The sequence below is a fragment of the Cyanistes caeruleus genome, chromosome 1 (assembly GCF_971803275.1).
Source record: "Cyanistes caeruleus chromosome 1, bCyaCae1.hap1.1, whole genome shotgun sequence".
Taxonomy (NCBI): Eukaryota; Metazoa; Chordata; class Aves; order Passeriformes; family Paridae; genus Cyanistes; species Cyanistes caeruleus.
The window spans coordinates 84,347,772-84,372,299 of NC_141701.1; the positions used below are offsets into that span (position 1 = coordinate 84,347,772).

Here is a 24,528-nt window from a genome sequence, read left to right on the forward strand (position 1 = left end):
TGCTTTTATGTCTCGTGTCTGGACTGTCTTGTAGTAGCCTGTACCAGGAATTCTTGAGAAATCAGCTAAACCTGTACGCAGATGAGGTGTTGAAGTGAGCATCGCTGAGAAAGGAGCCGCACCTAGGAGAAACAGTACAAGGAGCCGGTGTTGGGACTCTTCATCCTGACGGCATGCAGTGGGGAAGCTACCAGTGCAGGTGTGAGGCAGCCAGAGTTGGTTGTGACCTGAGCAGGCTTGTCACTCAGAAGGGGTGTTTGTCGCTTGTCACTGTGACACACTGGGCAGCCATGCATTTACAGTTAGTAGCTGCTTTATACTGAAACCCGAATGGATGACAAAAGTGTTTCCCCAGGCCGCTCGTTTTGTATTCGTGTACGTTCATTGCAGTCTCCAATTTTTTTGGCTATATTACTCATAGGGGATAATGATGCTCTCAGAGTCCTGGTGCTTTGAGCAGAAGGTGCAGGAGAAAAATGGCATGGAAAGAGAAAGAAATCAGAGTTTCCCTTGGAGCAACTTCTGCATGATGAAAAAAGTTATGATGGTGGTGAGTTTTATCTTGGTGAGGTGTGCAGGAGGGTTGATGTATGCAGTTTGTGGCTTGTGCTGCTAACCTTCCAGTAGGCAGCTGGGATAGTTGGTTGGACTGTTTGTGCAGAGATCTGCATTGCTCTGTCTTTGCTGGCAAGTGGGTGCTAAATGAAAAGTTGTCCTGGACATGCTTACTCATAATGGAAGAACATCTTATTTGCAATGTAGATACCTCCCACTACCTGGAAAAATTTGCTCTCCTTTCACATTGCTTATCTCCAGGAACATGCTGGTACTGAAGGAGTTCTGCTTGGAGGGTGTATCTCCTGTGATTGGTATAACTTGTTAAGTAAGTAAAGTATAGTAGCCATTAAGGCTCATTTTGGAATCCCAGTGGAACAGTCTTTCTTTCTTTATGGCTTGCATTTAGTCAGTGGTGGCTTCATACATGGAAGAACTTCTTCCCCTTCAACTGTGACTTGTCCTGGTATGTTTGTAGATCCACTGCAAGGTGCTGGTGTGGATTGTTGAAAAGTCCATGAGCACTGTTAAAAAGTACATGTCAAAACAAACATGTTGCTCTTTTACTCTGGGACTGTCAATGCTGTCTCTCTTTTTATTTTATAGTGGAAGAACCAGTGGGTTCTTTGTGAGGGAGTAAATCCAGAGACTAGCTTTTCATCTGGTATCTGAGAGAGCCTGCACTGTGCTTTGAACATTTACCTGCTGCTTGTGTTTCACCTCATTATGACTGGTCTTGTGTGTTCCTGCCACACTTTCTGGTCCATGCTCTTCCCATGGATTAGCAGTTGTCTGCCAATAGCAGGCTGAGGAGAACCCTTCAAGTGGCTGTCAGACAAGGACATGTAGCTATGTCTGAAAAGAGGAAAAACTAATAATCTCTTTGTACTAACACTTTTGCTTGATGTTTGTTTCTAGCAAGAGCACAGTCAGAGCTTTCCCAAGGACTCCTTTGGTGCTGTGTGAAAAGTCATCCAGGTTGTTGGCAGAAGTACGTTTTTTCTTCATCAAAGATAGTAAGTTAGAGGCCTGTAGCTACAACATCATGATTCTTCCAGTACTGTGTTCTCTATATTACTTTGTCTGTTTTCAAAGTAGTTCTTCCTTCTTAGCTTAACTTTTGACAGTCATATTATTTATCATTAGAACATGTGGAGAACCAAAGCTAGGGATGACCTCTGTTGGGGCCCTGAAATTCTCCATAATTTTGATATCTGCCACCAGGATTCCTGGTCCATCTATGTTTTTAGATGAATCTTAAAGGAAGTCACTACACTACTTGTTCCTTACCCTTCTTTGAAGAGGCCTTACCCAGAAATAGGGGACTTGGATTTTGTTTACCATGTGGGAATGGCAGACTTGCATCTCCCTGTCCCTGAAGAAACAGTGCAAGATGTTTTTAAACTTAGTTACCATGTGTAAAATGTACAAATATGCTGAAGTGGAATCTAGAGCTCAAGTTTTGTCTTTTCCAGGCAATTATTTTAACCACTCTTCTAAAGAGTATTGGTCTGTTTCACATTCTTCCTTTAACCGATGCTCTTTCAAGGTGTGAGATTAAAGGCTTGAATCTCTTCAGACTGAAGCTGGTATAGAACAGAATTGGATGGTAAACTCCCCTTGCTTAAACTGTGCCTTTCTGCTACAGCAAAAAGTGAGCTGGCACAGTTGTATTGTATAAGGAACCTACTTTTGTTTGTGTGTGGCTACTGTCCTCTGAGAGTGCTTGCTGAAGTAATGCCCTGTAGGTCCTGGCACAGATAACTAGTGAGCTGGATGTGGACCACAACAGTTTTGGACAATTATGGGGTGGGCCTTTTGTTGTTAGAGTACTCTTGGGCCAAGTGAGGTGCTGCTTGAACTGTAGCAGCCCTTCCTGTGTTGAGATGATGCCACAGAAAGTGTGCTTAATCATAGTGTTGAAATCGGACAACTCATTACTTTCCAGAATTTCTGTGTAACCGTGAACATGTGGAATGTGCATCTTTTCCACTGACAAAAGTTGGGGTTCTCTTTCTAGGATGGAGAAAGAGTTGAGCTCAGATAGTTATACTTTGATAACAGAGCAATTGACTGGCGATGAAGCTTTTAATTGAAGCATAGCATAGAGATGTGGCACAACTGAAACTTCTGATTAAGGGATTTTTTAATGGGGTTCATGAGACTTTACAGCATGCCAGAGAAAGATGGGCTGTCTGCACAAGTTCTTCTGTTTAGTGAGAGACTGGAGGCACATGCCATTTGCCAGCTTAACTGTACTAGTAAATGAAGTCAGTTCTGACTTGCTTTTCTTCTAGATAGAAGACATTTAGAGGACAGGTATCTGCAAGGGTGAATGTGTTACTGATATGAAGGTAAGTTTGACCTTTGGCCAAATAACAGGAGGAGTTTGCTGTATGTGTGGTGAAGCCACAAAGGAGAGCAAATTTCATGATTGTATAATCAGGACTTAAGTGGTATTCTGGCTCCAAGGGCCAAACCTTAGTTTCTATTAAATCAAAGCAGATGTATCAACCTCTAAAAATTCTGCATTTGGAGTTATAGTGAAATCAGTATAATTCTACCACTTGCATTGCAGATAAGAGACTAAGCGTGTAGGCAGTGGTGTTGTATACTCCTTTTGCAATATTGAGATTTCTCTTATCTTTCTAACACCATAGCAGTGGGATGAACCACATTTCAGTGTTTTGCTAAAATGACTTTCAGAGTGAAGCAGTTGCTGTGGTTAGATGAATGAAACATTTCTGAAATATCACATAGGTATTGGTCTGCTGGCAGACTACTTGTGACTAATGCATAGCACTTTTTTCTTCATTTAAAGAGAAGTATTTTAAATTAAATAGTCCTGTTGCATGTGTTTAAATGAAGATGCTTTTTAAAAGAATCTCAAACAGCTTGAATATGACTCTTAATTTAAGAGTATTTTCACAATGCAAAATAAACATGCTGGACTTTTCAAACCTTGGTAATTCGAAGAGTTACTCTGTAAAAATGGTAGTTTTGAATTAAATACTACTAGTATTAACATAATTGTAGGTATGCAAACATGGTTTGTTGCTTATATCAGGAAGATGCTAAAGGAGTACATTTTAAAAGCATTGTTTTCTAGACCTTGTGGCTAAGTATCTGTTAAAATTCCATTTAAATTTCTATCCAGAATATCTGATTGCACTGCAGTCAGTCAGATTTTTTCTTATACTGATACTTGTAGAAGTATTAAGATATTTGACTTCTCAGGGAATTACCAAGAAATAATCTGTCTGAGCCTAACTATATTGATGTTTCTACTTTTCCCACTTGTCCCTTGGATTATGAGCAGTAAATAATATTTATTTGCATCTGGTGCTTTTCTAGGAGAGACAGTAACATAGTCAGCAGCACTTCAAAGCTCAGTTTTGTGTGAAGCAATGCATTAGAGCTCAGTGTCAGTATATGTCTTGAGGCTATTGCAAGCTGTAGATGAAGGGAGCAGTTGAGTCTCTGCCTTGTGAGAGTTCTTACAGCAGCAATACTAGCCCCAGCCTCTGCTCCTTTGCCTGAAGTTCTGTCAAATACAGCTTCCATTTAGCAAAAGTTAAGACATCAGCCTCAGAACTTTCAACCAAGCCTGGAGAGAGCATAAAGTGTGGGGTCTGCCTTTGTCTTTTGTATCAGAAGTTCAGTTGCTTACAGCTTTTGCTATTCGTCCAACACACCAAACCCCTATACATGTGTGCTGCAAGTTTCATGCCATAGTTACAGTTCATAGTTTGAGAAAGGTTAACTCTATCAAGAGGGGGGGAAAAAAGATACTGAGAAATCAAGATTTAATGTTGTAAACTGAAGTCAGGTTGTTCGGTTTGGTTTTTTTGCTTTTGAATTTGGCTGTTGAGATGAAACTGAGCAAGACAGACTCAGTGGGGCAAAGTACAGTAATAACAGGAGTCATTACTTAGTATTAAAAAAAACCCTGAAATGAATAGCTGGTTTAAAGTCATATACTATTAAACTCTTTGATACACTGTGACTAAAGTAAAATAAATGTTACTTGGAGAACAGTTGTAGAGGAAATAGTTAAACAATGTTTTTGAGAGCTTCTTTCATTATTGTGATCAAATGGTGAGGTGGGAATCTGTGTCACTGGAGAATGTGTATATACCTGAAAAACAGATGTAGAGAAACATTATATCCTGTTGTACCAGAGACAGGATGTTGGTTTGCCAGAAGAAGGATAAAATTGAAGGGGTTGGTTTCTTGCATTGAAATTGGAGGATAATCTTTGCTGAAGCTGGCTAAAGGTAAATATTAGCATTGCTGTCTTCTCATTAAAACAAATAGTCTTGGTTTCTGAGTAAAGCTAAATATTAGTATTGCTGCCTGTTCATTTAAACAAATATTGTCTTGGTTGGCTCTTGGGAGACAAGTACTCTATTTCAATTTCTGTCTCTAAGTAGCCGAGAGTTGTCTTGAATGAGGATTTCATGTGCATTTGAACATCCTTATCATAGTTAGGGGATGCAGAGATGTAGGAGCATTGAATTTGGCCACAAACTTAAATGCAAGAAACTTCTTTTAAACTTGTGAGGGTAAACTTATTTTGGGATGGTTTTTATTGGACTGTTTTGTTATAAATGATGAGGCTGTTGAGCACTGGAAGAAACTGCCTGTAGAAGTTGAGTGTCTGTCACTGGAGGTACCCAAGTCAAACTGGACATGGCCCTAAGCAAACTGCAGTAGTTGACCCTATCTTCAGCAAGGATCTTGAACTACAAAGAAGTCCCTTTCAATATAAGGTTGTATGATATCATGACCATGTCATAGGCTTGGAAGTGGAATAGCTGCATTTTATGACAAGATAGCATAACGGGCTTGTTGAAAATAATTTGCAGCAAATGAATAGTGGCTCTGGTATGAAACTTAAGCTTTTATAAAGTATAATTCTAGGTATTTTTCCTTTACAGGATATAAATAAGAAGTGCTGCTATTGATTGTCATCCAAAACTCTTGAGAAAAAGGTATTTTACTCAGTATAAAATAGTATAACAAATACTAAAATGGGACACTAGAATATTTTCTGAAAACAGAGATCCTGTTTATACAAAGATGCCTGAATTTTGATTGCCTTGACTCACTTTTGGAAAGAGGAGGGCGATTAGTTTGACAAATTCAACTTCTGCATTAATAGCCGTCTGTAAATGAATGATTGAATCATGTATTCAATTTACTCTTCCGTGTGGCTTTATGCTCTACACCAGTATGTGCAGATTGACAGGGCTTTTGTTGTCTTCTAGAACTGGGAGATCTGGACTTTGGTTGCTCTCTGTGCCTGCCTGGGGGAGCCCATCTGTATTCCATTGCCTTTCAGAATAATGCAGTTAGTGATGGCATTTGAACATAAGTTACCTAGAAGATATTCACAATAAAAAGTATCACTGACACAGGATTAGTTCACGCGTGCCTTGATGTATTAAGTTCCTTTTTTTTTTTTTCCACCTTTGTGCAACTTTGCTTAGTGTTTGTGACTGCCAGTGAAGTCTGTTCTTTAGTTGTAAACTGGAGAGGAAAGTTCTGGTAGCAGAACTCAGCTAGCAGGCTTTCAGTTTGAGGACCAGTTCAGGCAGTCTTGATTCCTTGTGTTTGAACATGATGTATGCAGGATGTGGATCAAAAAACATTGAGAACAATGAGTGAATCATAACATGTATACTGTCGTGTGTACCTGTTGTGAACACAGATAAAATACTGAAAGTATTCCTGGAAAAAGAATGTGCTGAAGTTCATGTTAATGGTGCTGAGTTAGGAAACAAATCTACACGTGGTAACCAAATAGGGTTTGGGAAGATGACTTCCTCCAGGCAATATTTCTCATGACATTTTTTGATGCTGTAGTTAGAGGGCTATTTACCACTACTGCCTGGACTGACAGTCCAGGAGAACAGAATATCCCATTGCCAGCAGCATGCGGCTTGTTTAATCTTTAATTGTTTTGGGATTTTTAAATTTAATTAAGGCTGAGGACTGCTGGCATAGACAGAACCTGTATTTCTTTATTCCCTAAAGTTTTAAAGAGCTGAAGCCTCCTCTTCTCTGTGTACCTGCTGCCAATCCAATCTGAATAGAGAACTCTTGTAAAAATATTTTCCCTGTGACTTGATCTTCTACCACTAAATTTTGGTCTTTTTTTCCCCCCTCTGATTATCTCTTTCAGGTCCTTTTGTCTGTTCATCTTTCTGCACAAGGGAGTCGATTTCTTAGAAAATAGATAGCTATGCAGAAGGGCAAGGAAAAATGGAGTACTTGAACCTGCTGATGGCCTGTGTGAGAAACACATCAAAAACTACCACTGTGATCCCTATAAGTAATAAATAAAAGGTTGAATAAAAGGCTTTTCAGTGCAGTTGTGATACTGGTGTTCATCCTAGTGGTGCTTCCTGTTGCTCACACCTTGTATTTGAGGACTACCAAGGCTGGATTTCGTTGCACTTACCTTTGCTTACATTCAGTCTGGGATGCAGGAAGTACTTTCTTTCTCTTGGCAATTCCTAGCAACCTTATCCCAACTTCTTCAGACTTCTGGGTCTGGAGTAGGGTCCTGATTAAGTGACTTCTTACAAGCTTGTCATCTCAGTTTCTCCGACACTGTCACAGCACAACTGAGGCTTATTTTGGAAAGCATGACTTCCTTGAAGAACTGGGTGGATGACGGCACAAGAGCAAGGCGGCAGCGTGGGTGATGTCCAGCTTCCTGTTTCACAGGTGTATGTGAAACATCTTGCTCTAAATCTCTTGTTGCTTCTTTGGTTGCTTTTTAGCCAAGTGAGCAAAATAAAAAGATTTTCTTTCTCTTGAATATTTTTGTCACCTCTTGCCTCTTTCATATGAATCCCCTGATTGTTTTTTCAGAATCTCTGCTAAAGAATTCTTTTGGGTCGTATGTATGTGATCTGGGGGTTGCAGATATAAATCCAAAACTTTAATTTAAGCAAAACTATAGAAGGTGAGGTGAGAGTGGAATTCTCTCCAGTTTCCTGTTCGTATTACTGGCAAGTCCTTATGGCTTGTTCCTTTTGAGGGTGTTCACAGGCTTTACAACCTAAATCCACAATGAAGCTTTTGTAAAGCCTGCCAAACAAATTGATCTGAACTGGCTTATCTTTTGTCACCTGTGCTTTTCACATGTGTTAAGCAACTGAACTTCCTCATATGCCACTTGAATGTTGTAACAATTTTAATTTAATCACAAATACACACAAATCAGTATACCCTAGGCAGGCTTCCTTCTTCAGGAGTATTTCTTGTTAAAGTCACATTCTTTGTTTTTTTTTGTTTTGTTTTTTTTTATTAATGGGAAACATGAATTTTTCCTTGTAACTGTCATCTGACAGTAAGCTAATTAAGTCTAAAAACACATCCATTGACTTTGATATGGTTGCAGTTAGTTCAGGGATAAGTGCCATTGAAGGATATTAGATACTGTGTATTCTGAGACATCCAAAACTCCATTTTGATGAATAATTGTATGTTTGCGTTGTGCAGTCAAAGTTACTTGTGATATTGTCAGCTACTTCATTACAATTCTCAGCTAAGCACATTGGTCCAACAGGTATGTCAGCTGTAAAGATGTGCTTGCCTTGGACTGGAATGCCATAGATCTTGGCCTTTTGCAAGGAGTATTCAAGCAGATAAACCAGCATGTGCTGCATTTGCCAGGCTGGAACCCCTTTGAAATAATAGGAAAAAATATGCTTGTTCTAGGAAAATTTGGCTAACCACTAAATGTAGCAAGACATAGTCAAATTTTAGGAAATGTTTCTGCAGGGTTTTATTTCAGCTGTCATTTGACCAATTTACTGTTGCTTGGAAATTCTTCTCAAAGGAGAATTCCTACAGCCTGTGTGGTGAACTCTTAATTCAGAAGGAAAAAATTATACCATATTAAGTGTCTAGTGTAGTGCTTTTGCTGTAATGAGAAGATGCCTTGTTTCTGCTGCATACCTGTCACCTGCACAGCTATTAGAGACTTGATTCTTGATTATGCCTCAGGTAAATGGTAGCTGTTCCTGTATAATTAGAGGCAATTTAAGATAGCGTGTCACCATACTGCAAAGGAAGGCTTAAACCACCCAACCCCCAGTTTAGAAAATGGTAGACTGTTCTTTTATGTGTATCCTAGGATGTCTGAACCTGTGCCAGAAGTACCTTGAAGACGTTTACCACTTTATGAATGGAAATAAGCTTTTCTCAAGGCATATAGATTGCTATATATGTCTTACAGAAAACAAAACCCAAAGTCAAGAAGGAAATACTTTGAATGCTTCTATACATACTTCTTTTTTTTTTTTTTTTTTCTTTTTTTCCCCTGAGTTTTATATTTCTAGTTTGATCTGCAGTCCCTTCTGTCTGTTACTTTAAGTCTTACTGTAAAATTCTGCTGGTGCTATTCTGGTACTGGGTAGCAATATCTGACTGTTTAGGGTGCTATTTGTCAAATTACAGGCATGCTGTCAGGAGCATGATTATTTTATTTATATTTTTTTCCCCCTAGCATTTGCTTGGTCCATGAGGAATCTCTTCAGATGCATTAGCAAAGGGTGGCTTCATTAGTGATACTGTTGATGACCCATAACTTCCTCTCAATTGAGATTTCTCTGTTGAAAGGATAAGAAACAGACACTGTATCTTTGGCTGCTTATTGTTATCCTTGCTTTTTTTAGCAGTGGTATCCTCTCTAAGAGCATAAACGTTACTGTGGAGCAGGTTTGGTTTTGAAAGTTAAAATTTCTGGCTATACTGTCTGGATTTCATACAACTAAATAATTGTGGTTTTGATGTCAGTGTAATTCTTTCCATGATTACACAGTAATAGTCTGTCAGTGTATTCCTGCCAAAATTTAGCATGCCATTTGCCTCTGAAGTTAAATACTATTAAAATACTACAAGATAAACAGTACAAAATGCATGCAGAACTCTTCAAGCCTGCATGCAAATTACTGTACTCTTCCATCTTTTAGTTTCTTTTTGAGGCCTCTCTGCTCCATGGGAATGCTTAAAAAGGTACAGCTGGGCAGCTTTGCTGTGGTGCTGATTTGACTGTTACTGGTCAAGCATGGCTCTGCTGAAGCCCAAACCTGGTCTGTGTGAGCAGACCTTTACAACCTCTTTGCTAAAAAGTGGTTTTGTTCCCCTCAGTGTTTGCAGTCATACTGGAAGCTGTTCCAGAATCTCACTGGTCTTTGAAAAGCAGTGGGAACTCTGTGGTTGTAGATCTGCAGGCTCAGTAAAATATGTAATTTTGTTTTTGAGGGCAAAATAAAGTTGGAGAATTACTCTGGTATGTGAAGGCAAGGAAGTTACAAAAACTAAGGGTTAAACTTTGCTTTATGCCCTTGCAAGTCCATTTTAGGAAAACAGTCATACTTGTAGCTGATCAGAGACTGAAAAAGTTGTAACTGCATGGATTTGCTTCATATGTTTAATTTCTTGTGGTGACCTGATATTTATTAAATGTTTCTGTGTTCTTATTGCAGCACTTTATAGTTGAATATATAGTGTAACTGTTTAAGTCCTTTTTCTTCATTTTAAAGTGACGACTTTTTACTAATTTGAGAGATTTTCATTATTCAAGAATAAAATAAGAATCTTAAGACTGACTGTGTCTCCAATATTACACTTGCTGTGTCTTCACTGGTATCATCCTTGTGTTTTCATACTCTACTATTTATGCTGGATCACTGTTTAGTCATTTTATAGAACCCATCTTTGTAGAAATGCATTACTATGCTGCTATTTTTGATTTGTGAAGTCTTGATAGAATTTCAAATAATTTAATTGCCTGAAGCTTTACTTGTTTAAACATTAGGAGAGATCAGATTTTTCCTAAAATTGAAGGGCAGCTCAGATGAGGAAATACTGATTGCTAATTCCTTTTAGAGTGCAATTCAATGCAAACTCTAAGTTTTCATTATATTCAAGGGTCTCACATCTGTCTGATATCTTGACCAGTTAAAAACAAGTGCAACACAGACTTGGCAAATTGAAAGCAAATTCAAGACTACAGAAATTCCCTAATGATGCCATGGTTTTGATTTTGATAAACTGAGAGAACTGTACAATGACAGTTAAAGTTATTTTTAGAAGACATTGAAGGTGTGTAAAGTAGAAAATAAGAGTGTGCACATGCATTTGTAATACATTAAGTGATGGAGAAGCTGTGTAACAAGTACTTGCAGAGGTGATCATACAGCTTACTCTTGACACTGGTTGTGTAGGCTGGGTTTCTCAGAATTACTTTGTGTGACTTCAAAATGTGACAGTAGACTTCCACTAATTAGTTGAATCTAATTCATTTCCCTTATACAAGCAGGTGTTGCTGGTGATGGATTCTGTCATCCCAGCTGGGACCCTTCTTGCTTGACCATTTCAACACCTGAGAACATTGTCTAGGCAGCTGTTTCAGTGAGTGAGAGCCCAGGCTTGTTTAAGCAAGTGCAGGTGCCTACTTTGGCTTATAGCCACTACAGTTCACAGCACCTGGCTTCCCTATCTGCTCTGCTGAGTGTGAAGGTGCTTAGGGTGGCTATCTGATGTGACTTACACTTTTATTGTCCTCAGTAGCACCTCATCTTGCAATGAGGAAGCATTTATTTTATCAAAGCACTTTACAGGATAAACAAAGGTGATATAATTTGGTTACTGGAATTGTTTCTTGTAGTAAAAAAAGCATATTGTGCAGTAAATATGTTTATACCCAACTAAGGGTATGGAGACTGGGTACTTCTACAGGTACTGTAAGCTTGCTGCTTTAGAGTTGATCTGAAGAGGTACAGTGCTCCCAAGTCCCTGCTTGCCTCCTGAGCATCATCTGCACAGCCTCTGTGTTTCTGATCCTCTTTCTGTTTTGAGGGACTGACCAGTGTGTTTCATTTCTCAGTTTGCCTGGCCTCAGTAATGCCTTATGTTGCTTTCATTTGAGTAGTGTCACTTAGATGTTAAGCCAAGTTTCCAGGCAGAAATGGAGTGGTTTTGCTTCTAAAAATTTTGGAGAGTTGGTTATCGGTTCATGGAGACTGTGGTATTTTGGTGTATAGGTGATTGTCCAACTTCCCCTTGTAACACCTCCCTGTATTTTCTTACAAATGTTGGCAGCTGCTGTATTGTCTCTTTGCTCTGAAGGGCAGGATAAGGCCCGTTCATAGTGCTGGATGGTAAGAAAATTGAAACAAAGAAAATTGAAACAGTATTCAAAAACCAATTAAGAGCAATTCTTTTGAGGGAAGTTAAAAACTCACATTCCTAGTGAGGGTGTGTGATCTTGTGAGCCATGCAATAAGCTGAGTGAAATGTCCCCACTTTCATCCAGATCAGTTCTTGACATTTCAGTGCTGGTGGTTTGGAATTGCTTTCACTAAGAAATAATTTGATGCTATGAGAGTGGAATTTGCTAATTATTTAATTTTGTGGGGGTGTGTGCAGCTTTCTCTCTCATGTGTTTGGGACTGAGGAAAAGATGAAGGGGAGAGTTTATAAATCGACAGAATTTGTCAGATGTATTGCTTTTAAGTGTTTCTAGTTCCACATGTTCTTCTGATTGTCTCAATAAGGAGGCTTTGTTTTAATGTGGGATAAAGAGAAAAAAAATGTAGGAAAGGCCAGGATGAAAAACTTTGTTTCTTCACAGCAGGACTGTATTGCCTTTGTCATTTTGCTTGTGGAGAAAACATAGCTCATAGTTTGTATATGAGTGTGTGTGGGAATCAGACTGTTAAAATTCAGTGTTTACTTAAATTATCTTATTATTGCAACTAAGACACATTGCTGCTTTTCCACACTGAGGCAGTCAAGGGTGTTAGCCTTCTAAGCTAATCTGTAATGTTTCTTGTAATTTTAACTTAATAGCAAAATAGAATAAGATTCAGGGCGCTGGCAGTGCCTGAAGAATCAAAATACTGTGAAGAAGTTCTTTTGGGTTGTGATCTCATTCTGTTTGGGCTTTGACTCTGTTTTTTGCTGAAAAGAAGATGCTATTTTATTGCAGGACCTTGAGTAATATATCCCCTAACGTGTTTGAAGTACTGTGTTTTTCCTGCTTGTTTGGGTCAGATGTGAGTCTTGTGTCAGCCGAAGTGGGGCTTTTAATTTTGTGCATGCACAGGGCTAATCATTGCTTATTTGGTAATGGATTTCTTGCTTGAAGAATCTCAAATGGTGCCTTTTGAAACATAAATCTGTTAATACTGTTCTGTGTTTAAGCAAAAGGTGGCCAAGTTACGAAGATCTATAGCTATGAAATGTGCATTAGCAGGCACTTTCTTTGGAATACCTTTAATTCTTGAAGAATGTATGCCAAAACAGAACATCACACATTCTTATTTCTCTGTTTCTTGTGCTCTACCAAGTTTCTGTCTTGCAGTATTTATCAAACTGTCTTTCAAGGTGTAGTCCTGTTTGGCATTGATTAATTCCCAAAACAATTTGCAGATTTTGGATCTTACTATATGAAGATCATGTATTAAAACATAGTTGACTCTTGCATTTCACCCAGTGAAAGCAGAAACTACACTCCTGTGGATAGCAGTGAAATAAGCTTGCTTCTGCTGAAGGCCGTTTTTACAGCTGGGTGTTAAAGTCATGAAAACCAAACTGCTGACACAGATTTAATCACGGGGCCACAAGTAGCACTTCTTTGTTTTTGTGTGGCAGTTTCATTGGTACTATTAACAGCTGGTTCCTTACAGGTGTTCGTGTATAATAACTCTTATAAGACAACACTTGGTAAGTTTTCAAATGAATCACGTTAATTCCAGGATTAATTTTTGAATAGAGACCTTTTGACTCTTTGTCCTTTTGAGGTTTTTGGTCATAAAAATCCATATGTTGAAAATGTTCATTACTTTTAATTTTTCAAGTGCAGCCCTGTGTTTGGGGGAAAAGCAGGAAGAAACTGGCTTGGCTGTGATAGTGACAGCCCCACTTTATCTGATGCTGTCAGTCTTGGAAGAAACATGGATCTCTGTTTTACTGCTCTGCCCTTACTGCTGGGTGGGCAGGACAGTGTAGGAGGTGTAGCTGCAGCATTGCTCTCTTTGAGGAAATACCAGGTGTGGCAAAACTGTGAATAAAAGCTGGTAGGCTCCTGTTTAAGATCCCAGTTGAGGGAAACTGTGTGTACTACTAAAGTCTTTCCCCTGTTCTTGCTGGATGTACATAGGGATGTCTTGTGCTTTTAGCAGAGCAGATGATGGAAGACAGTTCCCCTTGCAGGGCTTTCTGTTTCTTCCCTTTGGGTCTGGTGTGTGTGGTGGGGATGGGAGGACATGGAGTGACTGTGTACAGAACAGCTGGAACAGCTTAGGTGGCTACAGTCACTCTTCAGACAGCCTGGAGAAACGCCCTTCACGGAGTGAACTGTAAAAGCTGTTGTTCCCTCGTACGGTTATCATTGAGCCTCGTTTTAAAGCCGCTGAGGGCTGGCACGCTGCCTCTACCAGGTAGTGCCAGTGCATGCAATAATACACCAGGACATAATTATCTTGACCTCTGGAGAAACTGAACTGAGAGTAATTTGTTTCAGAAATGAGCCATTTTCTGCATGTGGCTCCTGGCATCTATAAAGCAAACAAGTCAGTGTTCAACTCCAGTTACAACCTCTCTGGGACTGCTGTTGAAACATGGCTAGCAGACGTGGTGTGGTACTGATACACTTCTTTCTTCCTGAGCTCTACCTGAGCTTGTTGACATTTGGAAAACACATATGTGCAATTGATAATGCTTTGATAGGTATTTCAAAATTATATCAGATACTGTAGTATGCATGCACATATATGCATATATATGCATGTATGTAGTATGCATGCAGTATAGGTGCACCTTTGAACAGTTTAGGTAGTGAAGAACTTGATCTGGATTTAGCTGGAAGTTCTTAGTTGGTTTTTAAGAGGTTTTATAGGAGTAATGGCTTAATTAATAAGGAGACAAGCCTTACAGAACTAACACTCCTAACTCTGCTATCTTGTTAATACATTTAGTCACACTTAGTTTGTTAGTTATGAGGTAAAAGGCTGACTAATTCAGTGGAAATGTTGAGGAGGTGGGGGGGAACTAGAGACTGAGGAGAAGTTCTAAAGGTAGAGGTTTCTGGTTCTCCTACCTCTAGTTTTGGTTGTTTCAATGGCCTGTTGGCATTGCTGCTGTCACAAGCCCAACTAAATTAAATCCTCAGCTCGTGAGAGATGGTTTTGCATCATCTGTGTCTAATGTAGTGGTTTAGATTTGCCAATTTGAGTTTCCCAGCCAATGCACCAAATAATGTGATGGGTTTTAGTGTTGGCTAAAACCACCAGCGCACTTACTCATTTCTTGCTGTGAGATATGGATTAGGAGAAAGGCAAAACAGGCTTAAAACTTAAAAGGTATAAAGAAGCTTTATTAACAGGACTACAAGAATAAGAAGCATCGGAATAAAATTTCCAGAACACCTTTCCTCCCTCTGCCCAACTTTTTCCTTTCCCAACTGACCACGCAGAGGCAAAAACAGGGATGTTAAAGCAGTACCAACTATACAATTGTCTTCCATCAGTTCTTGTAGGGAGAGCAGTTTTCTCTTGTCATGCCATGGAGACTTTTACACAAGAAACAGCTTTCTCATGGCTTTTCATTTCCATGAATAGCAGCCGCCTGGGCAAAAAGTTCTGCATTGTGAAATTTCTCCCATTTTTACAACCCTCCCGGAGCTGTGGCCATGGGCCATGAACTCATGGAGTGTTATTTTAAGGATGAGTTGTTCAAAGGCAAAGGATCTCTTCATCTGTCTCTGTGATCACTTCTGAGAACAGAGGTTTTCTTCTTCTTTCCTTGGGGGCAAAGGGTCTTCATCAGCTCCCATTTATCTCTCTCTCTGTTCAAGCTTCTCATGGGATCACAGCTACTCCAACATCTGCTTGGCTTCATCAGTGGTACCTCTGCTCAGATGTACAGTTTGAATACTTCATCCCCCCATACTCTCTCATGACTTAAAGGAGATATTTCAGTATATTGTTGTCCATCTCCATGGTACTACCAAAGGAATTTTCAGCCCCATTAGGGCATCTCCTCATTCTCCTTCCATCTGAAGCTTGACTCTTCTTTGCTGACCTTGGTGTTTTCATGCTGTCGTTCTACATATGGTCACTTCCTTTTCTCTCCCTGGAGAGAGGAACAAGGACTGCAGGTCTCATCTGTGTAGTGACAGGTCAATATCTCACCCAGTGCCACAGCAGTCACGGTGTTGGATTTCAGGCCGCTCTGGCTGCCTCTCACAACCTGGGAGCTGCTGGGAGAGGTGGACGGTCCTGGCTCGGCCTGGAGCCGTCGGTGCAGGCTGGGGCAGGGTTTAGTGTTGGTGAGATGTCAGCAGCTGTGGCCTGGCCCAGCCTGGGGCCAGGGTCCCACAGTCTCCATCCCCACAGCCTCCATCCCCTCCCGGGAGCCGCTGGGGTCTGGCCCGGCCTCCCCCAGGCCTGCACAGGCTGCGGGGAAACAGGGCCGTCCCCACCAGAGCTCAGCTACCTTCTGAGACCAGAAGCAAAGAGAGAGTTCCTGGCCTTGTGGTTTTTAAAATGTGGAATTCACAGAGGCAGATCTAATTTCTAAATGGTGCAAAATGTTGTCAGTTCTCAGAACTAGCCAGATATTGGCCTGTCATAGGCACAGAGGAAACTCCCAACAGCTTCTCTTAAAGAAATCACTTCTGTGGGTCTTTTTTTTACTTCTTCCCCAAATGTCAATCAATGTGAAAGCACCACAGGCAGGAAATGGAAGATTATATGTGTTCAGTACTGAAGATTGCTAGTAAACTCAGAGCTAGGAAAAGATGCGGACTCCTAAAATGTGCTCCAGCTGAAAACCTTTCAGGGCTTTCTGTTTGGTGTTCAGCTGTAGGCGACCTTGGTCAGCCGCACAGGTGTTCTGAGTGCTGGGAAAACAGCAGGAATGTGTAGCTGGAAGTGGGAATGGAGGATAAAGGTAGGATGGCCCCTTTCAGTGGAAGCATGCAATAGTAAAACTGTGTGTTGTTCATGAACAAAAGTAGTATTTTTCAAGAAAGCTTGTTTGCGGGTTTAAATAAGTGAATTGCTCTAAGTGTTTGCAGTATACTGTGGATAAACCTGATATTCCTGAAGTAGTGGTTAAAGGTGAAACATGACAAACTGCCTAAAGGTAAACATTGCTGCTCTGCATCAGCAGTTCTGGGCTGGTGTCATTAAATTATTACTTGATTCCTTGGTTGCTTTGTTACCATGATTTGATCATCATTCTCAGTACCACAGCTGTACCTGGCAGTGTTTAGGATTCCACTTTTAAGCCTTTTCCTGTGAATTCCTCATGACAAAGAGTGAACGCTGATGGCTGAGCTTTGTAGTGAGTGTTTTAGTAAGTAATGAGTCTTTGTACAGACAGAAGGTGCTTTGTGTCACTTCCTTAACCACTTTCAAGAAGAGCTGCTGTTCAGGACAGCTGTGAGAGGACCTTGTTGGGTGTCCAGACCTCTTGAGAGTGGAGTTTGAAGTGGAGTCAGTCAGGTCCATGCTCTTTCCTACTTCACTCGAAACTCTTATGGGCAGTGAAGCTTGAGATGGGCACAGAAACTTATGTCAGTTTTCTCTGTGGTGGAAAAATAAACTTTGTGTGTATGAAGAATCAAGGTGAGAAATTGTTGTCATCAATGGGGAGGGCCTAATGGCATAGGGAAAAGAGGAAAATCCCAAATCTGCATGCAGAGCACTGTTGGGAACTGGACTGGGGCACTGTTTCCCATCTTTTCCTGCTTGTGACCCAGAATCCCATAATGGCTGTTCTCCATTAGTTAAACTTTATTTCCTAATGTTTCAATATTTCATGTTGGTGTGAAAATTAGCTGAGAGTACTCTCCATTTTTTTATTTTTTTTTTAATTTTCCCTGCAGCATGATGCAGCACAGATACTCAATGGAGTTATGTTCTTCCTTGTACAACTGATGATGTTCTCCCCCTTCCCCACCTGCATGCAGGGCTGTGCTGCAGAGGCACAGTAAAAGTTTTCTGTCTGAGGATGGAGACAGTGGGTCTGGCTGGGCTGCCTTGAAAAGGAAGATGAGCTCTTTATGTGAAGGAGATATCAAACGGGAAGGTTTTATTAATAAGGGGGATAATCAAGTAATAACTCAATAACTTTCTTGGTACTTTGTATCCAATAAAGCCCCATACCTTTCCTAGTCTTAGAGAGGATGCACTATACACAAGCTTGGTCATAACAGTCCTTATGTTTTTCAGGCTGCCTTATGTTTTTTTATGACTTGAAAGAAATCAAGAGAAAAACAAAAGAAATCAAGCCTAGAGTCGCTATCTTTGCTTTGTTCATTCCTTGGTTTGAAAGCAGGCTTTTAAAGAGTGGCTGCGCACCTTAGTTTGGCTGAAGACAATTCCTGGATAAGTTCACTTCCCAACATGCTGCAAATGCATGGCTGTACTTGCAGGAAAGATCTGGTCATGCCTAAAACTGAACTTTTTATCACAAGTGAAAGGTTGTATTTTTAAGCAGCAAGAAATGTTGTCTCTCCAGTATATAATCTTTTTCCCCCTTTTTCCTCAGATCTTTTCTCTTACTGTGTCTTTTCTGATTTGGACCTTATCTGTTTTGTATGGAAATTAGCTGTCCACCTCCTGTGCTGTTAGGATTTGGTTATTAGGGAACCCGTTGCCAGAAGAACTGTCATCAAGCAGCTGTTGCTGCCACCATTTCCTCCCCTCCTTCCCAAGCTCTCGCAGAAGCTGATGGCTAATTTTACAGCTGATGTCAGCCCTTCAGCTTTCCAAGTTGAGTGGGAAGGGAGGAACACTCCTCAGTGGGCAGTCTTCTCTCCAGATATGAAGTTGTGAAGAACGTGTCTTTCTAGATGGAGTTCTACTGTGTCCTAGCTGGAGTGCTATGCAGTGATGTAGTGCTGGGCAACCAGCATAGCAATTAATGATATTTCTATCTGCCCTACTCTGAGACATGTGAAATTGCCAGTTTATTCCCAGACTTGACTTTTTTTCATGCTTAAAAAAGACACAAAGTTAGCCAAAAACAATTTGATTCTTTTCTATTAATGATTTAGCATGTCCAGATGTGCAGAGATTTACATACTACTTCCATCCATGAGGAGCTGTGGGACTATTGCATCAGGAAGTGATAAGGTTTCTGTTCCAGCAGAAAATTGTACTTATCTTCTGGAAAGAGCATTTCAAGTCATTTGCTGAATATTACCTACTGAAAACTTTATATGTATCTTGTTCATTTGGATACAAAATAGGTTGTTGCAGAAGGTATGCATTACTTGGATGCATTACTTTGGCATAGTGGCAGCCTTTTTAAAAAAAGTCTTGGACTCTGATGAAGAATAGAAATTTTTCTGATTTTTTTTGGCAAAAAGTTTATTTGCTGTGGTTGTAAAAAATACATGTTATAAAGATTCAAGCTATGCTGTCTTGACAAAGAGAGAAAACTTATTTTCATTCTTTTCTAAAAAAGAAGGAAATTAATGTAAGTAGGATGAAATCCTTGTCTTCTTACTTGTTTTCTTATGTGTTCAATTGCTTCGTGTTTTACAGCACTGGCATTTGGATTTTCAGATTCCTCATGTGAGCTGAGCTACTTTCCTGTTCCTCCTCAGTGAGGAGGGTTTTCTTATGGATCACTGGCATGGAAACTGAGAGCGGGAAGACAAAATAAAGTAGTATTATATAATTTGGAAGGTCTAAAAGGAGCTGCTGGAAGGTGTGTGTTGTTTGTTGACAGGGGTTAATGCTTAGTTATTGCTTTGGTGTATTCTATTTGTTAAATACAGTTTTGCTAAATCTAAATCAACTTGAATTACTGATAACTGAATTAATGCTTCAGGGGAGAAAGAAGTGGTTAACACAGATTATATTTGGCAACACAATGTAGTGTTGATGCAGAGCATTGGGGGTCTTCTTCAGGGTTCTACTACCACCACGACTGGGGAGTTTAGTAGCACTATTTCCTAGAAACTTCTTCCTGTTATATCACTCCCATTTTGCCTTCTGTGTTTCTTGCTGGGCTTTTACAGTGGGTCCTAAAATTTCCTACACTGACTGTCTGTTTCATAACATGTCAATCCAAGTGAACCAACTATGAGAAAATGTGAGGAAGAGAGAGGATGTTTTGCACTTGTGCATAATCTTTGTACCACTTTAGGGTGAAGCGAGTGATTTAGAGCATGGTCTCAAGGTCTTTATTAGGACAAGAGATTTTATCTCTGATTTGGCTGTATTCATAAACTCTTACAAAAATCTGTTTGTGCAGACAAATAGGGACTTTGTGGTCTTGTCAGACTCCTGAAAAGGCTTTCTGTCCATATTGACTTCTATTGTGTTCCAGTCCTTTTTCTTCTGTGAGAGTCAGCATCCTTGTGGGTCTATGAAGTATTTTCTGGACTATCAGAGCTAACGCTTGACAGAATTTCTCTCCCTCACTAAGCTATGATGAGACTGGGAAACAGAAGTAAAATCTAAGAGCATCTCTTCTGGTTTTTGGTGTTCTTGGCAGTTTGGGTCAGAAGGCAGAACTGTGCTGTAATCTAAATGAGGGCTGTTATTGCATTAGGGGTCATTGGTTGGAGACAGAAATGACACAAACTCCCAAGAGTCCTCAAGAAACAGCATGCTTTATTGTTCAGAACCTTCTTATATAGTGCGTTCAAAACTCCCGGGTCTAGACAACTGATTGCTCAAGGTTTTAGCACCACCCAATTCTTTGGATATGTCTGCTTTCTGGATTAAACATGATTAGCTGAGGTCTCTGCTTGGATTTGAATCCAACCCATCCCTGCCCCATCCGGGGACTTGTTTTACTTCTAAGCTCGTTAAGTTTAGGGGTCTGATATGGCCAAATTTATTTGGCAGCTATAGGCTAGCTGCAACTGTGACAAGCTGTTAGAAGCCTGTCACATGTGGTATACATAGAGTGAGCTATCAACATGATGTAGAAGAGAAATGGGGAGTGGTAGTTTTGAAATAAAAGTAGAATGCAGAAGCAGAAGTCATCTGCTGAAGTAGATGGTTAAAGCCCCACCAAAGATCTAGTTTACCAAGAGGCTGGGCAAAGTGGTTGGTTCTGGATGTTGGCTAAGTTGAGGTGGCAGTCAGAGAGTGAGGGCAGAGGACAGCTGTCATGAGGACCAGTGCAGCTGAGTTGGCAGAGCAGTGAAACAAGGAAGAATTTGTGACCCTTTTGGTGGTGCTAGTGAAACCTGTAAAGCATGTGGAGAAGCAAAAGCAACTTTTGGTCTTTTAGAGGAAATTAACTGCAGGATGCCAATTCTGGTATCAAAAGAGTGGAGTTTTGTTGCAATTTGTATTCTACAGTATAAGGACACCATGTCAGTTATTAGTTTGAAAACAAGCCTCTCATGTTCTATGTGGCTTGTCTCCACATCTGTGTGGAGATGGGTATGTAGGTCTCTATCAAATTAATGGCCTATGTGTTTAAATTCATCCTTTAAAAATCTTTGATATGCTGTGACTGACTGATGCTCTGTTTTGATTGAAGTTTAAAATGGAGCAGCATTCTTTACATCAAGAAATTGCCTGGAATAGGCTGTTTATATGACTTCTTGGTTTCTCAATAACAGCTTTGTGACAATTTTTTTTTTATTGTTAAAAAACAATTACTTATTGCTATTTCTGAACTAGTTAAAAAATGAAACAAATGTTGTTTACCACAGTTCCAAGCATAAAGGCTCCACAAGTACCACATGTGCTACAGTGATAACCTTCCTTCAGTTCTGTATAGGAGTATTATGCCAAATGCAGTCTTTGTGCTGTAGTACAATGACTGACATCTTGTGTGTTGGGGTTCTTTTCAGTTTTGAACATAAATAGGTTGGAAATATTTGATTTCTTTCAATTGTAATAAATGGGTATTCTTTCTGAGTATCTTCTGAATTCTGAGAATGCGAAGTCACTGATTCTTACATATTGTAAACATGGGGGATAGCAAAAGTCTCCAGTACTGATGTAATTAAATCTGGAAGTGACTCTTAAAATGCTCGATAAATAGAAAAAGTGAGTACCCATTTAGTAACTATGTGAAGCAACTTGTACATAATTATCAGAAGACAAAAAAATATTCTATGCAAAATAAGGTATCTACAAAGTACTTTATGCTTTATAGGCTGCTGCTTATGTGGAGTGTTATCCAGATTCAGTTCTCTAATCACTGTCTACCCTTTTCACTAGTGAGAGAGGAAAAGGTGTGGAAGAACCACATGAGAAGTAGGGCCTGAAGCAGCCAGGAGTGCTTTCACAAGAGAGGGTGCTGGGGCCACTGTATTTAGTACTAGTGTTGGATGAGGAGCTGAGAAAAGGCCCTTTGGAAACAAATGTGAGAGGAGTAGGACAGTGCAGTTCCTTTTCTCTGCCTCCAAAATTTGTGGAACCTCTTTTCCAGCAGTCTCCAACTGAGGTGCGCTTCTTCCTCCATAAGGTGGATGTTGTATCTAGCTGAGGCTTTCTCCCTCAGCTTGCCTGACTTCATTCTCATCCTCTTATCATTGAGGGAAGTATTAAATGCAGCTTGGTCCATGCACTTTATTCTTTCCCTCTTCTCTTGAGAAAGGAAATTGTAGCCTTTGTGCTTCCTTGGAGAGCCTTGATCAGCAAGACAGTCCCAGTTTGGGGGCAGTGATCTACCGAGTCTTTCTCCCTTGCATGTTGTCTTCTGGTATCTGTTTCCCATGAGGTTGTAGCATGTGGTGTTGTTTGGGCTGCAAGTACAATGTTTTGCTCCAGAGCACTGTGGTAAGACAAATGCCCCTGTCTGGAAACTTACCCTGCCAGAAGTGGATGGAACTGTGTTGTTCCGAGTACTGGGCCAATGTCAAGTGGGAGGATGGAGGGAGCCTGAAGGGATCAACCTCAATGAAATGTGAGGTATGGACTTGTCTTCACCCACAAATATACCCAGCTTTCAGTTACATCTTAGTAACAAAACAAAAACCTTACTTTTTTAGGTTAAAATTAACATTTAGGTTGGCCATCGCTTATTTCACTGTAACTGTGCAGATGGAGATGGGGATTTGAACCCCTCTCAACAATCACTGCAAGCTGACATATGTGAAATAGAGACCTCAACCTAATCAAAAAGGTGTCAGTCAAAAATGATCTTGTTTTAAATGAGCACAGATTTTAGCCACACAAATATTTGAGGGCTCTGGGCTGCTACAGGCATTTCTAATCTAAATGAAATGAGGTGTGTGTACAGGTGTCTAATCAGTTTTGATACTGTTCAGAAACTTCTTGTAGATTTATTATGTTCAACCAAGTGACTGCAATATGTTGAGTGTGAGTTAGACTTTGTGTAACCACAGAAAATGCCTTTGCTCTAAATCTTGATTCTCAGTTTAAGATTGAGATTGAAAACTCTCCACTGAACTAATAAACCTGAGCAACTTTTTCATAGGAAATGATCTCAGTGCTTTAATTGTAATTAAGATGACATCTTTAATACCAAAACTTGTGCACATGTTAAAGTTACTGATTATTTTTCACTTTAAGTAGGAGTCAGAATTCTAGCTATTTAGATTTATAGCAAGTCTTTTTTTTTTTTGTGGTGGGGGAGCTTCTTAATTCAGATCTTAAGTGAGTCTTACACACGGTATATATTGAGTGAGCTATGTATTACTGCTCCTTCAACAGTACTCCATTTTCCCCATGAATCAAAAGCCAATAACTGAAGGAATCTTCTTAATGAACTGTGTGAAAACTCAGTTAAGTTAAAAAGGAAGAAGAAGACTATTAAAGAGAAAATATTACGAAGTGTTTACTTTTTTTTTTTATAGTAGCAATGTCTTTAGGCTAATGGAAAACTAGCTGTTTTCAGTTTCTTTCCAGTTTGAAAAACTAATAGTTTGCAAAATCAGTGAAGTATGTTCCTGTTAGCATGGTAACTTGCACCAGAGTTGCATGTGGTGCTCGAAGTACAAGAGCTCTTAGCAGAAGAGCTTTATCTGCAGTAAGGATGACCCCTGGTCTTCCTGGACTTTCTTTAAAGTTCTTTGAACTTCTTGGAACTAATGTCTTCGTTTTTTCTTTGCCCTTCTTTTACATCAGATTATCTTCACTCCTCTCTGCCTTTCTTTACTTCCATTCTTCTCTTTGTTTCTCACCCTTCTTTGCCCATTTTTTGCCCTTCTTTGTTCTTCTCTGCTGCTCTTCCTCCCTGCTCTTTTCTGCTTTTTTTTGCATATTGAGAGAATCAGGAGCGTGGGTTGTTTGAGGTTTTGTGGGCTTTTTTTTTTTTTTTTTCTTTGCTTAACAAAGAAAGAATTCTGGGTTTATTAAAAACAAACAAAAAACTTTTAACCTTCTCTGGTGGACTTTTTTCCAGCTGTTGCTGAAACTGGTGTGCCCCTGGCTCATTAGGCTGTGCAGCTGAGGCTGCTGCACTCACCGGAAAGCAGGACATTTATGATTGAGTTCCTGTTATTGACTGGCTCTAGAGAAAAATGCCAAATTCCATCAGACAATACAGTGGGCCCACTGTGGGAGACTTTTGTGAATGCAGTTGTGATGCTTTTTCAGAATGCAATTTTTATTTCTATTTAATTTTATTTTTAGGGTTATTTTCTCAACAATTATTTTTCCCAGGCTCTTAAGCAAAGTTTTGCAAGCAGTTCAGAAAATGATCAACTTTGTCCAATGTGTAGACGGGCCTGAATAATGTGGCACAAGAAAAGCATTTGCAAAGCTTTCTGGAACTATATTTTGAATATGTCAATTCTCATTCTTTTGTATTCACTGAAGAGGTGTGTGTCTCATGAGTGGTTCTTTGTTGTTTGGGCTTGGTTTTGGTAATATTGACGCACTTGTAAAAAGGGCGGTGTGCAGTATAATCAAAACGGAGTGTAAAAGTGAAGTACATTTGCTGCAGGTTTGTGACATTAATTCGCTTGCCACAGTTTATAAGAATGATTTAAAC

The 24,528-nt window shown here is 39.8% G+C and overlaps 2 protein-coding genes across 11 annotated transcripts in view; both read left to right on the plus strand.

Annotated features, from left to right (window-relative positions):
• GMDS (GDP-mannose 4,6-dehydratase) overlaps positions 1–24,528 on the plus strand; it is a 409,807-nt gene that overhangs the window by 619 nt on the left and 384,660 nt on the right. For 2 of the 5 annotated variants that reach the window (XM_086900019.1, XM_086899991.1), the window contains exon 1: positions 16,010–16,533. The exons of the other annotated variants lie outside the window; for them this stretch is intronic. In XM_086900019.1, coding sequence (XP_086756145.1) covers positions 16,501–16,533 — 33 coding nt within the window. In that variant the 5' untranslated portion in view covers positions 16,010–16,500. Of the gene's footprint in view, positions 1–16,009; positions 16,534–24,528 lie in introns of those variants that run through there. 5 annotated transcript variants of the gene reach the window in all.
• Positions 116–7,384, plus strand: LOC147655674 (uncharacterized). 6 transcript variants are annotated; one of them, XM_086900049.1, is made up of 6 exons: positions 116–199; positions 422–550; positions 817–883; positions 1,474–1,571; positions 5,496–5,549; positions 6,743–7,384. In XM_086900049.1, exons 2-5 carry the CDS (start codon positions 428–430, stop codon positions 5,520–5,522), a joined length of 315 nt encoding a protein of 104 aa, XP_086756175.1. In that variant the 5' UTR covers positions 116–199; positions 422–427; the 3' UTR covers positions 5,523–5,549; positions 6,743–7,384. The 6 variants fall into 6 exon arrangements, 3 of the variants coding, with proteins under 3 accessions (XP_086756175.1, XP_086756173.1, XP_086756178.1); XR_015289951.1 differs by lacking the exon at positions 116–199 and adding an exon at positions 2,853–2,909 and having other exon boundaries at positions 332–550; XR_015289957.1 differs by lacking the exons at positions 116–199; positions 817–883 and adding an exon at positions 2,853–2,909 and having other exon boundaries at positions 252–550.